Raw genomic sequence first — 17,642 nt, 5'->3', positions numbered from 1 at the left:
AAGCCGGACTCAATAGCGTAGGCTAGGGTCATTCTCCTGCCCAGTCCGGGTCAGCATTTCCTTCCTCCTCTCAACGTAAACGACACCCCAGCCCCCACCCCCAGGAGCTACCTGTTCCCCAGTCTTGTACCCCCTGGGAAGCCTCAGTTCCTCTCTCTATTCACCTCGGTACATCCCAGGGCACTAGAGAGAGGCAAACTAGACCCCGGGCCCTCGCGGGGGAGGAGACTGCGGGCAGGGAAGCCCACCCTCCACAATGCCCAGTCCCCTCTTAGTCTGAGCAGGAGCAGGAGCAGGAGCGGCAGCTGCAGCCCAGAGCGGGCGCTCCCCCTCCCGCCCTCCTCTGCCATTGGCCCGCTCGGAATTTTGGAAGCCCGGGTGGGCGTGGGAGAAGGGGAAGAGGAAGGGAAGGGGAGGAGGTGCGCGGGCCCCTGGGGGGGTAGAAGGCGGAGCTCTTTGTGCGGGCGGGGAGAGTGGCGGCGGAGAGACCGCGCGCGCCCGGAGGAGGGCGGTGCTTTGTTTTGCGGGGCTTCGGCGCGCTCGGGACTGGGGCCGGGGGAGGAGAAGGGAGGAGGGGGTGAGCACGAGGGGCGGGGAGCGGAGCGCTGCCGAGCCGCAGAGAGCGCGCGGTAGGCGCGCGCGCGGCCCCCGGGCGCCCCCTTTTTTGTGTGTCCTCGCTCCCGGCGGCGGCGGCGGGATGGAGGAGCTGAGCAGCGTCGGGGAGCAGGTCTTCGCCGCCGAGTGCATCCTGAGCAAGCGGCTCCGTAAGGTGGGTGGGTGTGGGTGTGCCGCGGGCGCCGACCGACCTCCCTCCTTCCCGGGCTCCTCCGCATCCTCCTCGCCCCCCTCCTCCCCTAACTGTCCCGGGCGCCCTCCTAACCCTGCTCCTTCTCGCCCTTTCCTCCCTGCAGGGGAAGCTGGAGTACCTGGTGAAGTGGCGAGGATGGTCCTCCAAGTGAGTCCGAGAACAATGAGCTCCCAGCCTCCTGCCCGGGCAACTTCTCCGTGCGCTCCGAAGCCCCCGCCCCTCACCCACCCGGGCTCGGGGATGGGGGGTGGGCTCCGGGCGTGATCCGGGGCGGCTCGGGGCCGAGGGCGAAGCCTAGAAAGTTTGGGGGGGGGAGGGACGGGATCTGTACGGCTTGTGGTTTGCGGGAGGAGTTAAAACGGGAAGCTGGAGCTCAGCCCCCGGGGGATGGGGGGTGGGGGCTAACCTTTTGTTTACAAATAAACTGGGCTCGGGGATCTCCCCTCCTACTGCGCCGAGCTCGGTTCCCCGTACGCCGACTGTCCCCCGGCGCCTCTGCCTCCCCCGTCCCCATTTGTTGCATGCTGCTCTCGCTCCTCCTTGACACCCCCCCCCCCCCACTTAGCGCCACTCTTTTTGAGGAACGGTCCTGTACTGCTCCGACACCACCACCCCTCCTCCTGTGTCCCTCTCACACCGCTTAACCTGCCCTCCGCCCTTGCACCGAACTTAGGTGAAGGAAGAAATCCCAATGGCCAAACTCGCGCTGGGGAGAGAAATGGGAATCCAGGTTCTCTAGACACACAGACACGCACACCCCTCTCTCCATGTTTTCCCTGCTGTAACCTGAGCTTTCTATTGATGTATGTATGGTGTGTTGTTTTTTAAACGAAAAGGGATTTGGCATCCCTCGAAAAGTCTTTCTCTTTATGCCCAGCTGCTCCCAACAGTCTCTTTCTCGTTTTCTTTATTTAAAATTTATTTATTTGCTCCCAAAAGACTCTCTTCCTCGTTTTCTTTATTTAAATTTTATTTATCTAAATTTCCTTTATTTAAATTTATTTAATTTTTCCCTCCCTTTCTCAATGTTTTTTTTTTCTTTTTGGCCTGACTTATGGGCTCCCATGCCCCATACATTTGTGTTATGACCAAGTCGTCGTGCCTAATTCTTCAACCATCTTATTTATTTTTATGCCAGACATCCCTCACCTTATTTACAGGTTCTAGGTCTTCCATAAAATCTCTTGCAACCCCCTGGGCCGGTGAGTTACGGGGTTTCTTACCTTCACCCGGATACCATTGCATTTTTTTTTTCTGAAAAAAAGTCATTTTTTAGTTTTAATAAAAGATTTCCTTTTCATTTGATATAGAAATAATGAGGGATTGAAGTTCCAAGCTAAAGGCCCATATCAGTATTAATGTTCGAGTTTTGGTGGTGTAGAAATCTGCTCTAAAATACAGAAGGGCCCCTTGTGGCCTGTTAGGAAGCAATCTTTTTCACCTATGTCACCTGTGTGTGTTACGCTGCCCAATGCTTTGATTTTCCAGACACAACAGCTGGGAGCCAGAGGAAAATATCCTTGATCCAAGACTGCTCCTAGCCTTCCAGAAGAAGTGAGCAAGTTAACAAATTTCTTGGTTTCTTTGGGGGTGGGGGAGGGGAGGGGCTAAATCCTGGTCCCATAATGCAGTGGTGCAGGGGGCCAAGATAGGGAAATGGGGGAGGACATCTAGTGGTATTTTTGTCTTAACGGGGGTTAGTGGCACGTGATGTGCCTTGATGTTTTAATGTTTTCAAGGCACATGATGTGCCTTGAGACTTTTAATTTGATCCTTGCAGCACTCAGTAAATGTCTTGGAGGGACAGGGACTAAGTTATATTTATTTAGTATCTCCTACAGCACCTAAGCACCTCAAAACACCCAGTAAGCACTCAGTGATGCAGTTCAACAAACATGTAAAAGCAGTGTGGTATTGACAGAATAGCACTGGATTTGGGAGTCAGGAACCCTGGATTCAGATTTCAGCAGTCACCCATTTGACCTTTGCCAAGTCGTTTGACCTCTCTGTGCCTCACTTTCCTAGTCCTTGAAAGTAAGGATGAGGCTGGTCTCTTCCAGCTCAAGGTTCTAAGATCCTACTAAGTGTACCTACTATGTGCGAAGGTGTGCCTGCATCTGGGGAAGACAAAATTTAAATAACATACAACTGTTCCCCTCGTGTAACTTGCTGTTTAGTGAGTCGTTGAAAAACTAGTCTCTCTTGTAATAGTTGTGAACTTGACTATTCAGTTCTTTACCTGTTCAGAACATGGGCATTGAGTAGTCTGTTTTGATCTATTGATAGGCGATTAGTCCATAATACAATGAAGGTGTAGCTCATGGGTTGAGTTTCCATTAGCTTTATACAGGATAAAACTGCCTCCAAGTCTGTTTTTCTTAAGCTAACAAATGGGTGCCATTGGTCAAAAGGCAAGAGAGAATGGATGGTCCAGTGTATCATTATCGCTACTTAGAAAAAACGCAAAATACATGCCCTATTGTGTCATCTCCTTACATAAAGGACAGCACATTTGTTTTTGTTTTGGCTGTTAAGTATATGGATATTGAACGAGCACTGTGGGGCCGCGTTGCCCATCCCTAGGGTTAGCTGTGTTTGTCTCTGTAATTCTAGATGTCTCTATTTTTAGGCAGGAAACTGGAGTTCAGGAATATGCATCCCAAGTGATTCTCCAGGGGAAAATGAGAGGGGGGGAGAAAAGCTTGCCCCTCCTCTAGATCAAAATTGGAGGAATGTTGTTCATGCTGCGTTTGGTGATGCTGTTTCAGAACTTGTACAGTCGGGAGAACTGTGAACAAGCCCATGGGTAGCAATATGTGACAATTGTTTCTGGATAGGATTAATACTTTCCCTCTTGCAAGTGATTTCCCTGTTGATAGAGACATGGTTTCTTGATAAATTAGATACTCTGAAAGCTTTCACAGCTGGTGTCAATCTGACAGTGTTGTTCTATGTAGTTCAGGCTACATCTATTTTCCACCCCCTCTCCTCTCCCCCCCCCCAACTCATCTTGGTTCCTTGTGGGCTTCTCATGTGAGTCGTGACTTTTGAGAGATTGGAAGTAAAATACGTTTGGGAATGGGAGAATGGTCACTTGCAGAATGACCAGGTTTGGAAGGGATTGTTAAGAACTTGTTAACAGAATGTAAAACATCTCCCAACAGTCTCCCTAGCTATATAATTCATATCCTGTAGGTTTGGGGAAGAATAGTCTGGTTTAACAAAGAAAAATAGAAACTTTGGGTTCTGGTAAATTTCTGTACTTTTCTGGGTAGGTGGATGGTAAGGCCTGAGGTATCCTGAAACTTTCTAGGAAACAAAATGATAATTGCTCCAGGGATAGCAAATGTATTATATGCTATTGCCTGCCTTCTCCCTGAGAGGTCTCTTTGGAAAACTTTTTTTTAGAGTACACCTGGGATTTCATTAATATGCATGTTGTTCCCACTGAGGAAACTCCTACCAATGCAAGTCTGCACCTATCCTACCACTTAAGAGTTTTAAAATGAGACACCGAGAGGTTAAAGTGACTTACCTAGGGTCACACAGCTAGCATGTATTTGAAGCAGGACTCAAAGCCAGATTTTCAGACTAGAGACCGGTGCTGTGTCCACTATACCACATTGCTTTTAGGGGGGAAAAAGTTTTAAAGCTTCTAATTGTTTGGAAAAAGATTAGTGAATTTGTATCTTGGAGAGGAGTGGGAAATAGATGCAAAAAGAATGACATTCAGCCTTTGAAGCTGTGTCAGTAAGGAAGATGGCCCTGGGATCCTATTCTCTTATCTTTTAGCAGATGAGATAATCAAGGAAACAGCTATCTCCGGTGTGCCTTAGAGTAACACATCTGTAAAGGACTTCAGAGATGATGGGATTACACATTGAGAGTTTGAAGGAACCTTAGAAATCATCTAATCCAGTCCGTTCAGTTTACAAATGAGTAAAAGTCCCTGAGAGGAACTTGCCCAAGGTCACACAAGCAGTAAATGGCAAATTTGGAATCTGAACCCACCTGGGTGATCATGAAATTCATATTTGCCAATTAAATTACCAGAGACTTTGTTCAGCTCTCATAGCATATGATAAGGGGCAAGTTGTTGCTATTTCTGTTAGGGAATTAAAAGCTCCTTTTCATCCATCCTTCATAACCTTTGGTCACTAGAGAATTGTTTAAAGCTGTTTTATAGATACAGACACTGGCTCTCGATGACCTTTTCTAGACTTGGGTTAATGAAATTGCTTTATTTTAAATTAGGGTCTAGGGTACAGTATAACAAAATGCTTAGGGGGAAAAAGAGCATTGTCTTGAGAATGGGGAAGTACAGGGATGTAAGTACAGTTAGTCTCTTGCTCTTCCTTGCTTCTGGGGGGAAGGGAATAGGTATTTACATAGCATCTTGTATGCGCCAGGCACTGTGCTTTATAAATATTATCTCATTTGATCTGGAGGCTATTTGCTACGAGCTCTAAGTAGCTGATGGGGTAAGGGGCCCTCCGATACTTCACTTTCTGAGTGTAGTTATGAACTGACTCTAAACCTGACCCTTGGAGGTGAGGGAGGAATAGGCTTTCTGGTGAGAATTTAGGAGTGAGGAAGTCATGATAAAACAGGAAGAGTTGGTAAGCAGAGCCGGCCACGCTCCTCACAGTTGTGTTTTTAGGGAGCATGATAAAGAAGTGCAGAATCGGAAGAGAGGCAAGCGTCCGAGGGGCAGACCGAGGAAGCATGTGGTGGTGTCAGCTTGTAGCAGGCGCTCCAAGATCAAGGTTCGTAGCCAGTTCTCTTCAATTCTCCTGCACCGTTTCCCTACCTTCACCCCCTACCCTTTCACCCTTCATCTTATAACAGTCTCCTTGCAAGGCAGTAGAGAATGGGTTGTGACTTTTAGCAGAAGTTTGAGTAAAATGCAGAAAGTTTGAACAAAAATTCAGCCTGGGATCTCAGGAACGTGAAGTTACACTTTTGTCCCACTTCAAAATTTTTCCTTAGACCGAAATACAGCTTGGGCCTGAAGCTTATTGTTGTCACTCCAAGCATCTCCCAGCGGGGGGCACTAGAAAACCACATAATATTTTGCTCCCTTCCTCCTGATCCTCCCCTCCAAGAAAAAGGGGGGAAAGCATTGGCTTTGTTTTTTGGTACTACTGTTTCTCCTCCATTTGATGGCAAAGTACACAAAGCCCTTAACTATGTACAAACTCCCTAATTCCGAAGGTGAGGAAGAGGAAACAAGGCAGATAAGAAAGACCCTAGGGTTCTAGACCACCCACAGACTCACCTTGTTGAGCAGACCAGACTCTAAGCTTTTGACCCAGGGCTGTCCCTCATTGACCAAAGAATAGAGAATATGATCTCTAAAGTCCTTTCTGGCTCAGAAAATGCCATAATACTAGGAATGTGGTCTCCCTTCTGCCTTGCCCAATGTACCACAAAACTCTTGGCAAAGTGAGAGAGAAGCCAGAAACAGACTCCAGGAGGACTTTTAGAAAAGAGTCAGGGTAGATGGAGAACTTTATGTTGAATATTGCATGTATAAGAATTCCCACCTACCCTTAGGGAAGAGAGACGGAAGGTCCAGTCCCATAGACTTGAGTTATCTGTCATCTTGTGATTGCCTTCTCAAAGAGAATTTATAGACAGACAGTCAGGGTTCCCCAATTTTAGATTGTGGGTCAGCCTGTTTGGTTTCTTTCTCTAGTCTCCAGTGAAAGTGACCTTGCTTGGCACTTCATGACTCTAAAATCAGTGGCTACTGTCTTGAGAGCTTAATGGTCACAAGCCCCTGGCTGAAGCCTCCCTCTCCTGAGAAAGGCCTAAGTGGTCCTGTTTCGTAGTTTTTCTCTCTTAAAAACTCTGATAGGAGGCTGTTCATAGCTTTAATTTTCTATGTAAGGCCACAACTCCTGAATGATAATTAAAAGTAGGCCTTAGAATACACTAGACCTCCCCTGATCTGTATGGATTTACACATAGGTTGAGTTGGCAGTGAAGAAGTAGTTAAAGAGAAGGATGCTTTTATAAAGTGCCGGGTCTTTCAGAATTCAGATTGAGAAACTTTTTTTTGGACATGGACAATATGTTTTGCTTGACTATACATATTTATAACAATAGTCTTGTTTTTCTCAGTGGGAGGGGGAAGTAGGAGGAAGAGGAGGCAGCTTTTCATTGATTGAAAAAAATATACAATTAAGAAAAATCTCCCCAAAAGTTCCAAGTGCTTGAGATAGTTATGGTTCTCCCAGTTTTGTTAGATTGGTGGCTGTTTTAAGACAGGTGACTAAATTATTGTGAGCTTATACAACCTCTATTCCCTCAAAAGGGTGTGGGGGGGCCATTGTTTCCTTTTTTTAGATTCTACCATAGAGCCAAACATTGAGACAAGAGAAATGGAGTTAGGGATTTCTGCTTTGGAAATTGGGGGGCAGGGGCTCAGCAAATAGAACACAATGTATTTGAGAAGTTATATTTTTAATACACTATTGGAGGCTTGAGTTTGAGAGCTAAGGAACCCAGGAGAAGTGGGTACTAGGCTGTGGTTCCCTGAAATAGGTGCTGACTGATTGTGAGTGACAATACCAGACTAAATCAGTTTGATGAGGGAGTTAATTAACAATCTGGAATCATAGGAAGTCTAGGCCTAGCAAATAAAGCATTTAGCTGAAGAAGAAGAAAAAAAAGGAAAGAGCCTGCCATCTTTTCTAGACCCTACCACTGACTCGCTGTTTAATGTGAGTCAAGATACCTTCCTTTTATGCCTTAGATAGCCTTGTGTAAAAGAAGTGACTCCTTCCCTTTCCCAGTGTTTCCATTTCTGTATAGTGAAGGGTAAAGGGTGCACCAACCATTAAGCTCTGAAGAGAAGGGCTGTTATGAACTAAGTAATAAGGGGGATGATAATTTATTTCCCCTTGTTTATAGGAACCGGATATGCCATCAAAATCAAAATCCAGCAGCTCTTCATCTTCCTCCACCTCTTCTTCCTCCTCTGATGAAGATGATGACAGTGACTTGGAGGCTAAGAGAGGTCCCCGGGGCCGAGAGACCCATCCAGTACCTCAGAAAAAAGCTCAGATCTTGGTGGCTAAACCTGAGGTGAAGGATCCCATCAGAAAAAAGAGGGGTCGCAAACCTCTTCCCCCAGAACAGAAGGCAGCTAGGAGACCTGTGAGCCTGCCAAAGGGGCTGAAAGCTACCCGAAAGGATTTGGGACCATCAAGCAAACTGCCGTCCTCACTCACTGCCCCTGTGGCAAGCCTCACTGCCCTCAAAGCCCATGCCAAGGAGACCTCTGGTGGCCCCAGTGGCTCATCTACCACTGAGAACTTGACCAGCCTGATGAAGAGCATGGCCGACAGCCCCAGTCAAGGAAGTATCAGCTGGCAGAGCTCCATCATGCACTACATGAACAGAATGACACAGAGCCAAGCTGAGGGACCCAACAGATTGGCACTGAAGGCCCAGGCCTCTAATAAGTGTGGCTTGGGATTGGACCTGAAAGTGAGAAGCCAGAAGGGGGAGCTAGGACTCAGCATTCCAGGAGCCAGAACCATTACAGCCCCTAGCACCGGGAGTGTCGAACAGAAGTCAGGTAGGACCCCAACCCTACACAATGGGGGCAAGGTAGGGCCGACCTCCATTGGCACTCAACCAGCTTCAAACCAAGAGCTGAACCTCCAGGCTTTGAACTTGCAGAGCATGAAAAATGGAGCCGCAGGGGGTGCTGTGCTTCCCCTATATCCCACAGCTGCCAACCTGAAAACCACCAGTAATATCAACCCCACTGCTGTCAAGGGAGTGGGGAGTGGTACCCCCAGAGGGGCCGGAGTGCTCCCTGACACCAACAAAGGTGAGAAACTGGTAGCAAGGGGTGCGGTTGTTGCTACCTCTGGAAGCAAGAGGGACACAATGAAAAGCAATTCCAAACCCACTGGGCAAGAGAGCCACCTGGTTGCAGGTGAGACCCGAAAGACAACAGCCATGTCAGAGATGAGCACTGGCGAGGAAAGCAGTAGCACTGACTCAGAACGAGACTCGGCCTCTTTCCCAGGCGCCACAGGACAGAACCTGTCTGTCTCCATTCAAACCAGCCAGGACTGGAAACCAACCAGAAGCCTTATTGAGCATGTCTTCGTCACAGATGTGACTGCCAACCTTATCACAGTGACTGTGAAAGAGTCCCCAACCAGTGTTGGCTTCTTCAACCTGAGACATTACTAAAGCTGACCGTCATCCTGTCTTATATACAACCCAGGTGCCAGGGTCTCTTTTCCTCCAAGTGAACCTCTTAGCCTTTCATAGTATCTTCTCTTCGATTTTTTTTTTCTCATAGCGTCTGTTTGTTTTTTTTAAGTGACCTATAGCCTGCCCAAAGGAAGACAGCTGGGAAGGTAGAGCTGAGATTTCAGTCTTTATTATTTCTTCCAGGTTAGCAGATATATAGAGGATTCAGTCAGCCACCACCCTGTCCTTTATCCCAGCCCATGTATGTATGTAAAGCCTGGATGGATGCATTGGGGAAAGGGGACCAGTCTCCAATTCTTTGTCGTTACTTAGTATGACCTAGATAGACTCAAGTGACAGGTGGGTAGTGCTAGCTTTAGCTTCTGCTGGCTGATTTACATGCCACCACCCCGCCAACCTTTCCTTTACTATATCAGTTGACAGGAAAGTGGGTTGAACCAAATGGCTCTCAGTGAGTGGAGTGGCTGTCTTAGGGAAGAAACAGGTTCTTAAGAATGGTTCATTTTCTCCATGTTTGTTATCTGCCTTGTTCCTCTTGCCACAGCATGGCAAAGGTGAACTTTCTGTTCGGTTACCTAAGGGCAAAGAAGGTTAATTCGTCATGCAGTCTTCTCCTTGTGTGGGTTGACCATTCCAGTCCCCAAGATGGGAACGTTATTTTATACAGTCCTTTATCTCTTGAAGAGGCCTCGAGGGACCGCTTGATAAATGGGATATGTTGTTTACATTGCTTTCTGCTGGTATCAGTCTAGAAGGTGCTACAGGTGGGTGGGCCAGCCTGGAGGCTTCGTAGGAGCAATTTTCTCTTATAAGTAGTAGCCAGAGTTACAGAGGCAAGTGAGCAATTTGTTGTGACTGCCTTGCCCCTACATTCCTGAAAGCTAGGGACTGTGACCTGAGAGTAGAATGAAGTACATCGAAAGCAGTGTAGGGGAGTGTCCTTAGGGTAGAATATGTCCTTTTATCTTTCTGCGGCCCCAGCCCCGGGTTAACTGCTACAGTACCCCCAGCCCCAAACCATTTCCTGTTCAAGACCATTTGCCAAGAAACCTTCAAGAGAGCGCTAGGAACAACGGACATTAAGAGCTCTTGTCCCGTTTACTTCCAGGTGACGCCTCTCCCCCCATCCATTTCATCTTAAACTTACTCTTGAATTTCGTGGGTAACTACTGAGTGGGAAGAGGGAATAGCTTCATTTCAGTCAACACTTGGACTCATCCTGGAGCCTAGCTTTTGAAGTATCTTTAATGAGGACTTTTCTATCAATAGGGTACTCGAATGAACCCACTTCCACCTCATCCCCCCAAAAAATGACCCGTTTTTTTTTCTGATTACACAAAGGATGGCCCAAATGGTCCCAGTCACTTGGCCACATTAACTTCCCCCAAGAGCCACTAAATGAATCTACATCCAGTCGGTTCCTGGAAATTGGATTTTTTGCTTGAGATACATCCCAGCTGTTGCACAGATGTGCAGTACTAACATCCTTTCTGTCCATGTTATGGCTGTTGTGGTGTGCTTATGAGGTGATAAGCTTGTAAAGGGCCACTGGTTAGGTTAGTGGAGGATGTTTCAGGTCTTCTGTTAACCTACCTGTGTACCCTGGGTTGTTCTGCCCGCTTTGAGACACAGGCAGTATAATCCCTTCCCGGATTGGGAATAGGGACCAAACAGAAAAGAGGTTTAATTTTATCACCATTTAGAGGTAGAATGAGAGGATGGTATATAGATGAGGATGGGACATCGTCCTCAAAAGTGCGAAACAAATCTCCAGAAGATCTAGCCGCTGGGCAGTTAACAGGTGTTCAGCCTTCTGCTCTCTTTTCTAGAAAAGTACAAACTGTGGGTTCGTTCCACAAGATATTTATCCTATCGATTCTTGGGGATTTACCAGTAGGGTAGGTAAGGATTAAAATGCTGACTGCATCCTGAAAGAGGCAAGATAATACCATGTTCCTTCCAAAACTACTCTGTCTCAAATATAATGTCTAAGATTTAAGGAGAGTAGTTTCTGCTTGCAGTGGTTGCCTAACAGCCTAGAATTATCTACCTTGGGTCTTTTTGATACCAAAAAAAAAAAAAAAGGCAGGGGGAGTCAGGAAGAAGTTCTTCCCGGTTACCTCTTTTTAAATAGCCCAAAGTGGCCTTTATCTGGGAATGGTTGGACTGGCTGCTTAACCAAGAGAGTGATTTGTGTAGTGAAGCATGACCCTCAGCCAGGGACACTAACTTGATGCCCTTACCCAATATGCCAAATACTTAGAAATTGGCCTTTATTGTATTGGAATACAAACTTATTGTGCCTTTGGGGAGTAACTGGTTTTCTTGTTTCATGTCTGTTGGGTGCACGGTGGGGCAAGAGGATGGGAGATCTCTTCCAAGTCCTTTCTCGCCTAGCTCTTGAGAATAGCATGAAGCTGCCTCATTTGGTGTTCCTTACAGTAGCAAAGAAGTGGTACTTGCTTAGCCACAATCTGGAGGCTCCTTCCCTAGAGTGCTGAGATTGAGAAGAGAGAAGCTTCCCATCATTCCCAGAACAGTCTATTTGGGTATTATATGGGAATGTATGCACTTTCTAATACTAGAATGGATTAAAAGAGAGTCAACTTGCATGGTCCAGCATAGTAGGGGAAGGGAGAACTGGATCTGGGAGGGTAGTAAAGCTAACCTGAAATTAGTTTATGGTTCCTAGGACCAGGCCTTCCTAGTAGTCCTTTATCCCCATCACATCCTCCCAAACAGACCTCCAAATACCCTGCGTGTGATCGCATTCTGCAGGTGTCTCAGCTTTCTTCTGAGTCACCTCTTTAGCAAACAGACTGCTGGTAGCTGAGCCCCGCCCCCCCCCACCCGTCCCCTTCCTCTGCCCCACTCCCAAGACATCAAGTTGAAGCTTCCAAGTTTCTCAGCCTGCTCCCACCAAGCACTTTCCTGCCTTTCAGGCTAAGTAAAGCAGAGGTTCTGGGCTGACAGTAGGGGTTCTAATTATGATCATTAGTGAATGAGGACTGCAGCTATTAGAAGCAAGTGTGTTTGCCCCAGGTGTCTTGTCTGATTTGAGAAGGCTCTCATACACAGCATTAAGACTTTTTTTTTTTCCCAAACTATGATGTTGTGCCTTTCTGTTAACTAGCTATTTCAAGTCCAAAGTTCAATCAGGAAACACCTTATTTCTAACCAGTTCTGTCTTTTTTCCCCCTTTTGCTTAACATTTCAACCTTATGTGTTTTGTTTTACTCCCAGTGACTCATATATGAAAGAGATGTGTTTTTTCGCACATTTGAAAGAGACACTTCTCTGAAGAATTTTGCATTTTATTTCATCTGTGTTGGACAGATGTTCAGAGCTGGTGTCATATGTTTACCAGTAAACAAAACTAGCATTTAGAAGTCTACCTTTCTTCCCCCAAAAAATTTGCTGCTATGTTTTTTGTGTGTGCGCACATGTGTATAGCTAGGTGTCAATCAAACATCTGATTTAAGGTTTGTTGCTACTTTTTTACTTCTAAGGGTTTCCTAAGCAAAATATATGGCAGTATTTGTATATTGAATGGATATTTTTATCCTGTTTTTGCCTCTCTTTTATTTTTTATTGGACAGGAAGAAGTGGTCAATTTTGTCATCTTCCTTAGAGGTTTAGTATATATTTTTATATATATATATTTTGTACCAAAAAAGAGTGTTCTTTTTTTGTTACACTCAGATTCTGATAGATATGAAGGGCTGTGGCCTGAAGGTTTTGTTAAAGAAAATTTTGTTTGCAAAGGGGGGTAGGGAAGAACAAAAGAAAGAACTGTTCTTGTAACTGTGCCAATGATTGGCTTGATTTGTGTGTGTGTTTCTTTTAATTTAAAAAAGCCAAATCATTCATGTATGCCACTTCTAATTGCTTTAAACTACAGCTGTTTGCTTTTAGAAAACAGAACAAAAGTGGATATGTTATTACCATGGAAAAGCTTAAGGTCTTTGTTGAAACAGGACAGCAGCCCAGCCCAAATATTAAATTAAAACCAACTAGTGGGGGAAATGTGCCTTCCCCTTCCCCCTCCTCTATCCCCCCAAGGAAGCCCATAGTGGTTTGGGGGATTTAGGGAGAAAGTTGTATTCAGATGCCTAAATCATTTTCTTATTTGCATCTCACGATTGTGTGTGTTTCTCTAGTGTTTTGGGAAAACTAACACTATAGTATAGATTACAGTTTTTTTTAGACTGTTCTTAATTTATTTTACAGGAAAAGAAAACACTAGCAAATGGTGTCATTTGGTTTTGTACAACTTTTTTTATTAATAAGTTAGTATATCAATAAAAGATCTTTAACTTTTCAACTTCGTGTGTCAAATGTGATAGCCGAAAGCTCAAAATGACCTTTTCTTTCCTCTCTGCTTCCCAAGGTGAGTTGAGCCTGGGGTATAGGTAGTATGGTGGGTGGGAGGACAGAAAACAGCACCTTTGTAAGACTGGCCACGTTGCTGGGGTGGGAAAATTGCTTCTCAAAAGAGAATAAAGAATTGCCAGATGTAGGGTTCACCTTGTGTTGGATTCTCTTCTGATCTCCCTGCCCACTGCTGTATTTAACTGCTTGGAGAACAGAAGCTATTTACAATTAAAAAAAAAAAACAAAAACACTGGAATGATGTTGGAGAGCTATGCCAGTCCTTGAGTATGCAACATGTGGTAATGCTTTAAAAGGACACCACTATTAAATTCCAGGGGACTTGCCATTAAACATGTGAAACTGTAAGACTGCCACCACTAACCCATAGCTCATAATAAAAAGATGATTTGCTTATTACATAACCTTCCCTGAGCCTTTCAGGTTTATATTACCCTCAGCATGAATTTATTCATAAATTTCAACCCTCCAGGGATAACCTAGCTTCCTTTGAAGTAAGAGGAAATTTGGCCTGGCTGCTGGCCTGGTCTTTGGTTGAATGGCTAGCAAGGCAAAGGCCTGGATTCTTTAGTTCTGGTAAAGATTTCGACCACACAACAGGAATGCACCATTCAACCCAGCCAGAAAAGAGTGAGAACTTGAAATCACAGTGATTTAAGAGTGGAATGGGGTAGGAATGTAGTGATGTGCTAGGTAATACCGTTGCCTCTTATCTCCTGACCTTGAAGAACAGGCTGAAAGAGTTTATAATTTGCTCTCCAAAAGCTGCTCTTAAGAATTGCCTAAAGAGCAGCAGGCCTCCAGCTAGCCTCTGCTCTGGGCATGGAATTGCATCTCTGTTTCCTGACACCCAGTTTCAACAATGTCTCCAGAGCTGGGCCAGATGGGATACAGGACGCCGGCCCACACCAGCCATTGTTAGTTTCTGCGCTGCTGATCTGATCAACTAATCCGCTAGCCTTGGGAGAAGAATGGGGTCAGCACTATAGAAGAGAGTGCATCCCAAGGGCCAGGGAATATGCTATGCATCCAGGCTGGGCAAAGTAGAGATTGGCATGACATTCCTCAGCTCCCTTCTGCCTCCCCACCCCCAGCCCTTGGGACATCCACTGGTCATGTTTCCACTCTAGAGACCATCCTATACCAGAAGGACAGGTGTGTGCCCGGCAGCTATGTGCAGGGGGCTTCTGGGTACCACTTCCCTCACTCCCTAGGCAAGGGTTTGCCCTTTCCCTACTGCAAGCCACTTTGGGTGTAACAGCTCCCCACCACTCTAGAATACTGCTGATACATAAAAGGGAGCAGGGAGTAGAAGGGATTCTTTCATCTTAACCTGGAAGATTCTTGAAATGGGAAGTGGTACTGAGTTGTGTTAATAGTTGGTAGTGATGGTCATTTTTGTATGCATGTGTATTTTAATTTATCCAAAAGGTTATCCGATAGCAGACCTGTTTCCACCCCCTAGAGGGCGCAATAGGACAGCCATAGGCAATCCCACTGGCTCTGCCTAGTAAAGACAGAGCACTTGAATACAGTTTGGTGGGGGGAGGGGGTGTGCGATGACCCCTTTGGATAAATATTTTTAAGCTCTCTTCATTTTATTGGCTAGGCCCTTCTTCAGTGGGCCTGAGCAGGAAGAGTTGTTGAATGAAAGTTGTAGGGCCATCCCACAACGAGCCTCTCCTTCCAGTTCTCACCTTTCAGGTTCTGAATGATCTGGTTCCCTCAATCTCCGACTGATGCTCAAGGATACTGGCCATTACTCTTCTTCTCCTAACTTAAATGAGATAATATATGTGGAGCATTTTTAAACTTTAAAGCACTATATAAATGTAAGCTTTTATTATTTAACATCAATCGATAGTATAACAACAGAATTGAGTCCTCTGAAACCAGGGATTACTTTGAGTCAGATACAACTGGGAAAAAAACCATTTCTCAAACTGATTCCAGTTCTATCCATTGCTCCTATCCTAATAGAGATGTTTTCTCTTCAGTGAGAAGGGGTAGAATTTTTTTAAATTAGAATTATTTAATTCCTTTTTGCAACTTGGAAGGGATCTTAGAGCCTATTAGCCACCCCATCGTTTTTACAAAGGAGAAAACTAAAGCCCAGATAGAAGGTACTTGCCCACAGCCACATCAGGTAATTTGGTGGCTGTTCAGGGACTAGAATTAAACATGGTTGTTTTGATGTCATAGAGCCTTTCGGTCCGTATTTATAGAAGCAGCTTATGAGTCCTAAAGTGTTGGGGACCAGAAAGGGAGGATTCACCTCAAAGCATCTATAATTTACCTTGCATCTCTAGTATTCCACTGTAGGAGTTAATGCTGAGAGAACATTGGACAGAAACTGCTCTAGGAAGACACAGGGAACCACAGGAAGCAGAGGGTCCCAAATATCAGTACCTCCTTATACACTGCCCTCCCCCATGATCTTGGTGAACTGCAGAGGATATTGAAACTTCTAGACATTGGGGGAAAGAAAAGACACCAAAATCCTTGCTCACAGCAAGTCTTCTGTGTTTTCAGTGAAAGCTTGGAGGAATGGACTGAAGTAGGTAAGTCAGCCTGAGCGTCGAAGACACCTGGGAGACGGGGAAGGAGGAAATTCTGTCTAGATTTCATGGCTGCTAAGTTTAAGGGGAAAATCTGTTCCAAATTCTAATTTTCTTCTTTCCACATTGAAAAACAGTCTTCAAATGCTTTACATCCCCACACCCATCCCAAGACACCATTGGCTGGGGAATGCTGAGGAGAGTTAAAGTACTTCCTGACTCGTTGAGGTATATAGTATAGTATAGCATAGTAGAAAAACGCTGGGTGTAGAAGTCAAATGACCTAGAGTCAACAAGGCAGATCCATACAGTGGAAAGGGCACTGGGTTTGAAATCATAAGGACTGCATTCAGTTCCCAGCTCTGCTATTTACCACCTACCATTCCTCATTAGGAAATTGATGGCCTCCAAAGTTCCTTCCAGCTTTTAACTTATGATCCTATGACCTGATTTGAATACAAGCTCCTCCACTAAGTCCCTGTGTGACCTTGAGCAAAGACCTCTTTGGACCTCAATTTCCCCATCTGAAAAAAAATAGAGCATTGGAAGAGATTACTTCTAAAGTCCCTACTAGTCCTATAACTTTAATTTCACCTGTGACCTGTTTCTTTCATAAACATCAAAGAATGGGGCATAGAGACCGATCTGTTGTTGTCATTGACATCATTCAGTCATCCGGTGGTGCCTGACTCTTCGTGACCCTGTAGACCATAGCACACCAGTGCTGTCCTAGATAAATCTGTACTTCCCAAAGCTGGCTGCAAATCTCTCAGATTGGGTAAAAGTCTCAGGAAGGCATAAGGTAAAGCATTCTAAGACTGGGGCTAGGGACTTAGGGCTTGGCCTCAGTTCTTGAGGAATAGGAGATGGATTTAGGCACAATTCAACCTGCTAAGCACAAAGATAGGCCAAGTCAATTTTCACACACTTCCCTTCTGGAAGTAGACAATTACCTTGTCTCGTGACCTGCCCACCTAAAGGCCCAGTCTCACTTCTGCTCCCTGAATTGGTCTGCTACCCTCCCGTCCTAGTTTTGGTTCTCTCCCAGACAGGACTATTCCTGGGAAGGATGGGAAGCAACTGATTTGGGGACCAGTCAAAATGGTATTCACCCTGTCAACTCATGGAGGAAAGGGCTCCAACCAAGATTCCCTCACATCTGGTTCCATTGGGAGAAAGTATGTTTAAGAGTTTATACATGCCATGACCCTTTACCCTTCCCACTTGAAAAGGGAAAGCCAAAAGTAATATCTATCTATGGTTGCTATTTGTGTTGGGACCAAAAAGTCTCATTTATCTGGAAAGATGGATTCTAATCGATTACCCCTTTGCAGATCTTCCCTCTCAGCATCTTTATTGGACCAGATAATATTGGAAATTTTAAGCGTCTGGGAGCTCCCAAAACAGCACCTCACCCATTAGTGCCTCAGTTCCTCACCCTGGGAGATCCAATATTCTCTCTGCCTGACCCATTCTCTCGTCCTTGCAGCCACTGTCTCTGTCTCTCTTCATCTCTTTTGTCTCTGTCTGTCACACACACACACACACACACACACAACACCACAAGCTGAGGAGAAAAGAACTACAGAAGCTGAAACCTTCAGGATATGCTGGGCACCTGGTCAAGAAAGGTGGGATAGGGG

General features: G+C 45.5%; 1 protein-coding gene across 1 annotated transcript; it reads left to right on the top strand.

Annotated features, from left to right (window-relative positions):
- Positions 1-697: 697 nt before the first annotated feature.
- Positions 698-9,025, top strand: CBX2 (chromobox 2). Its single transcript, XM_036757816.1, has 5 exons — positions 698-769; positions 912-955; positions 2,297-2,362; positions 5,469-5,574; positions 7,727-9,025. Exons 1-5 carry the CDS (start codon positions 698-700, stop codon positions 9,023-9,025), a joined length of 1,587 nt encoding a protein of 528 aa, XP_036613711.1.
- Positions 9,026-17,642: the final 8,617 nt, after the last annotated feature.

The sequence above is a fragment of the Trichosurus vulpecula genome, chromosome 4, assembly GCF_011100635.1.
Source record: "Trichosurus vulpecula isolate mTriVul1 chromosome 4, mTriVul1.pri, whole genome shotgun sequence".
Taxonomy (NCBI): domain Eukaryota; kingdom Metazoa; phylum Chordata; class Mammalia; order Diprotodontia; family Phalangeridae; genus Trichosurus; species Trichosurus vulpecula.
Note: the sequence above shows the minus strand (reverse complement) of the source record. Positions and strands in the feature narration are given on the sequence as shown.

Excerpts from the sequence above, each read along its gene's own strand:
- CBX2 (XM_036757816.1), top strand. The coding sequence starts at position 698 with ATGGAGGAGCTGAGCAGCGTCGGGGAGCAGGTCTTCGCCGCCGAGTGC. Across the intron at positions 770-911 it reads TGAGCAAGCGGCTCCGTAAG|GGGAAGCTGGAGTACCTGGT; the intron begins GTGGGTGGGTGT and ends TCCTCCCTGCAG. Across the intron at positions 956-2,296 it reads TGGCGAGGATGGTCCTCCAA|ACACAACAGCTGGGAGCCAG; the intron begins GTGAGTCCGAGA and ends TTGATTTTCCAG.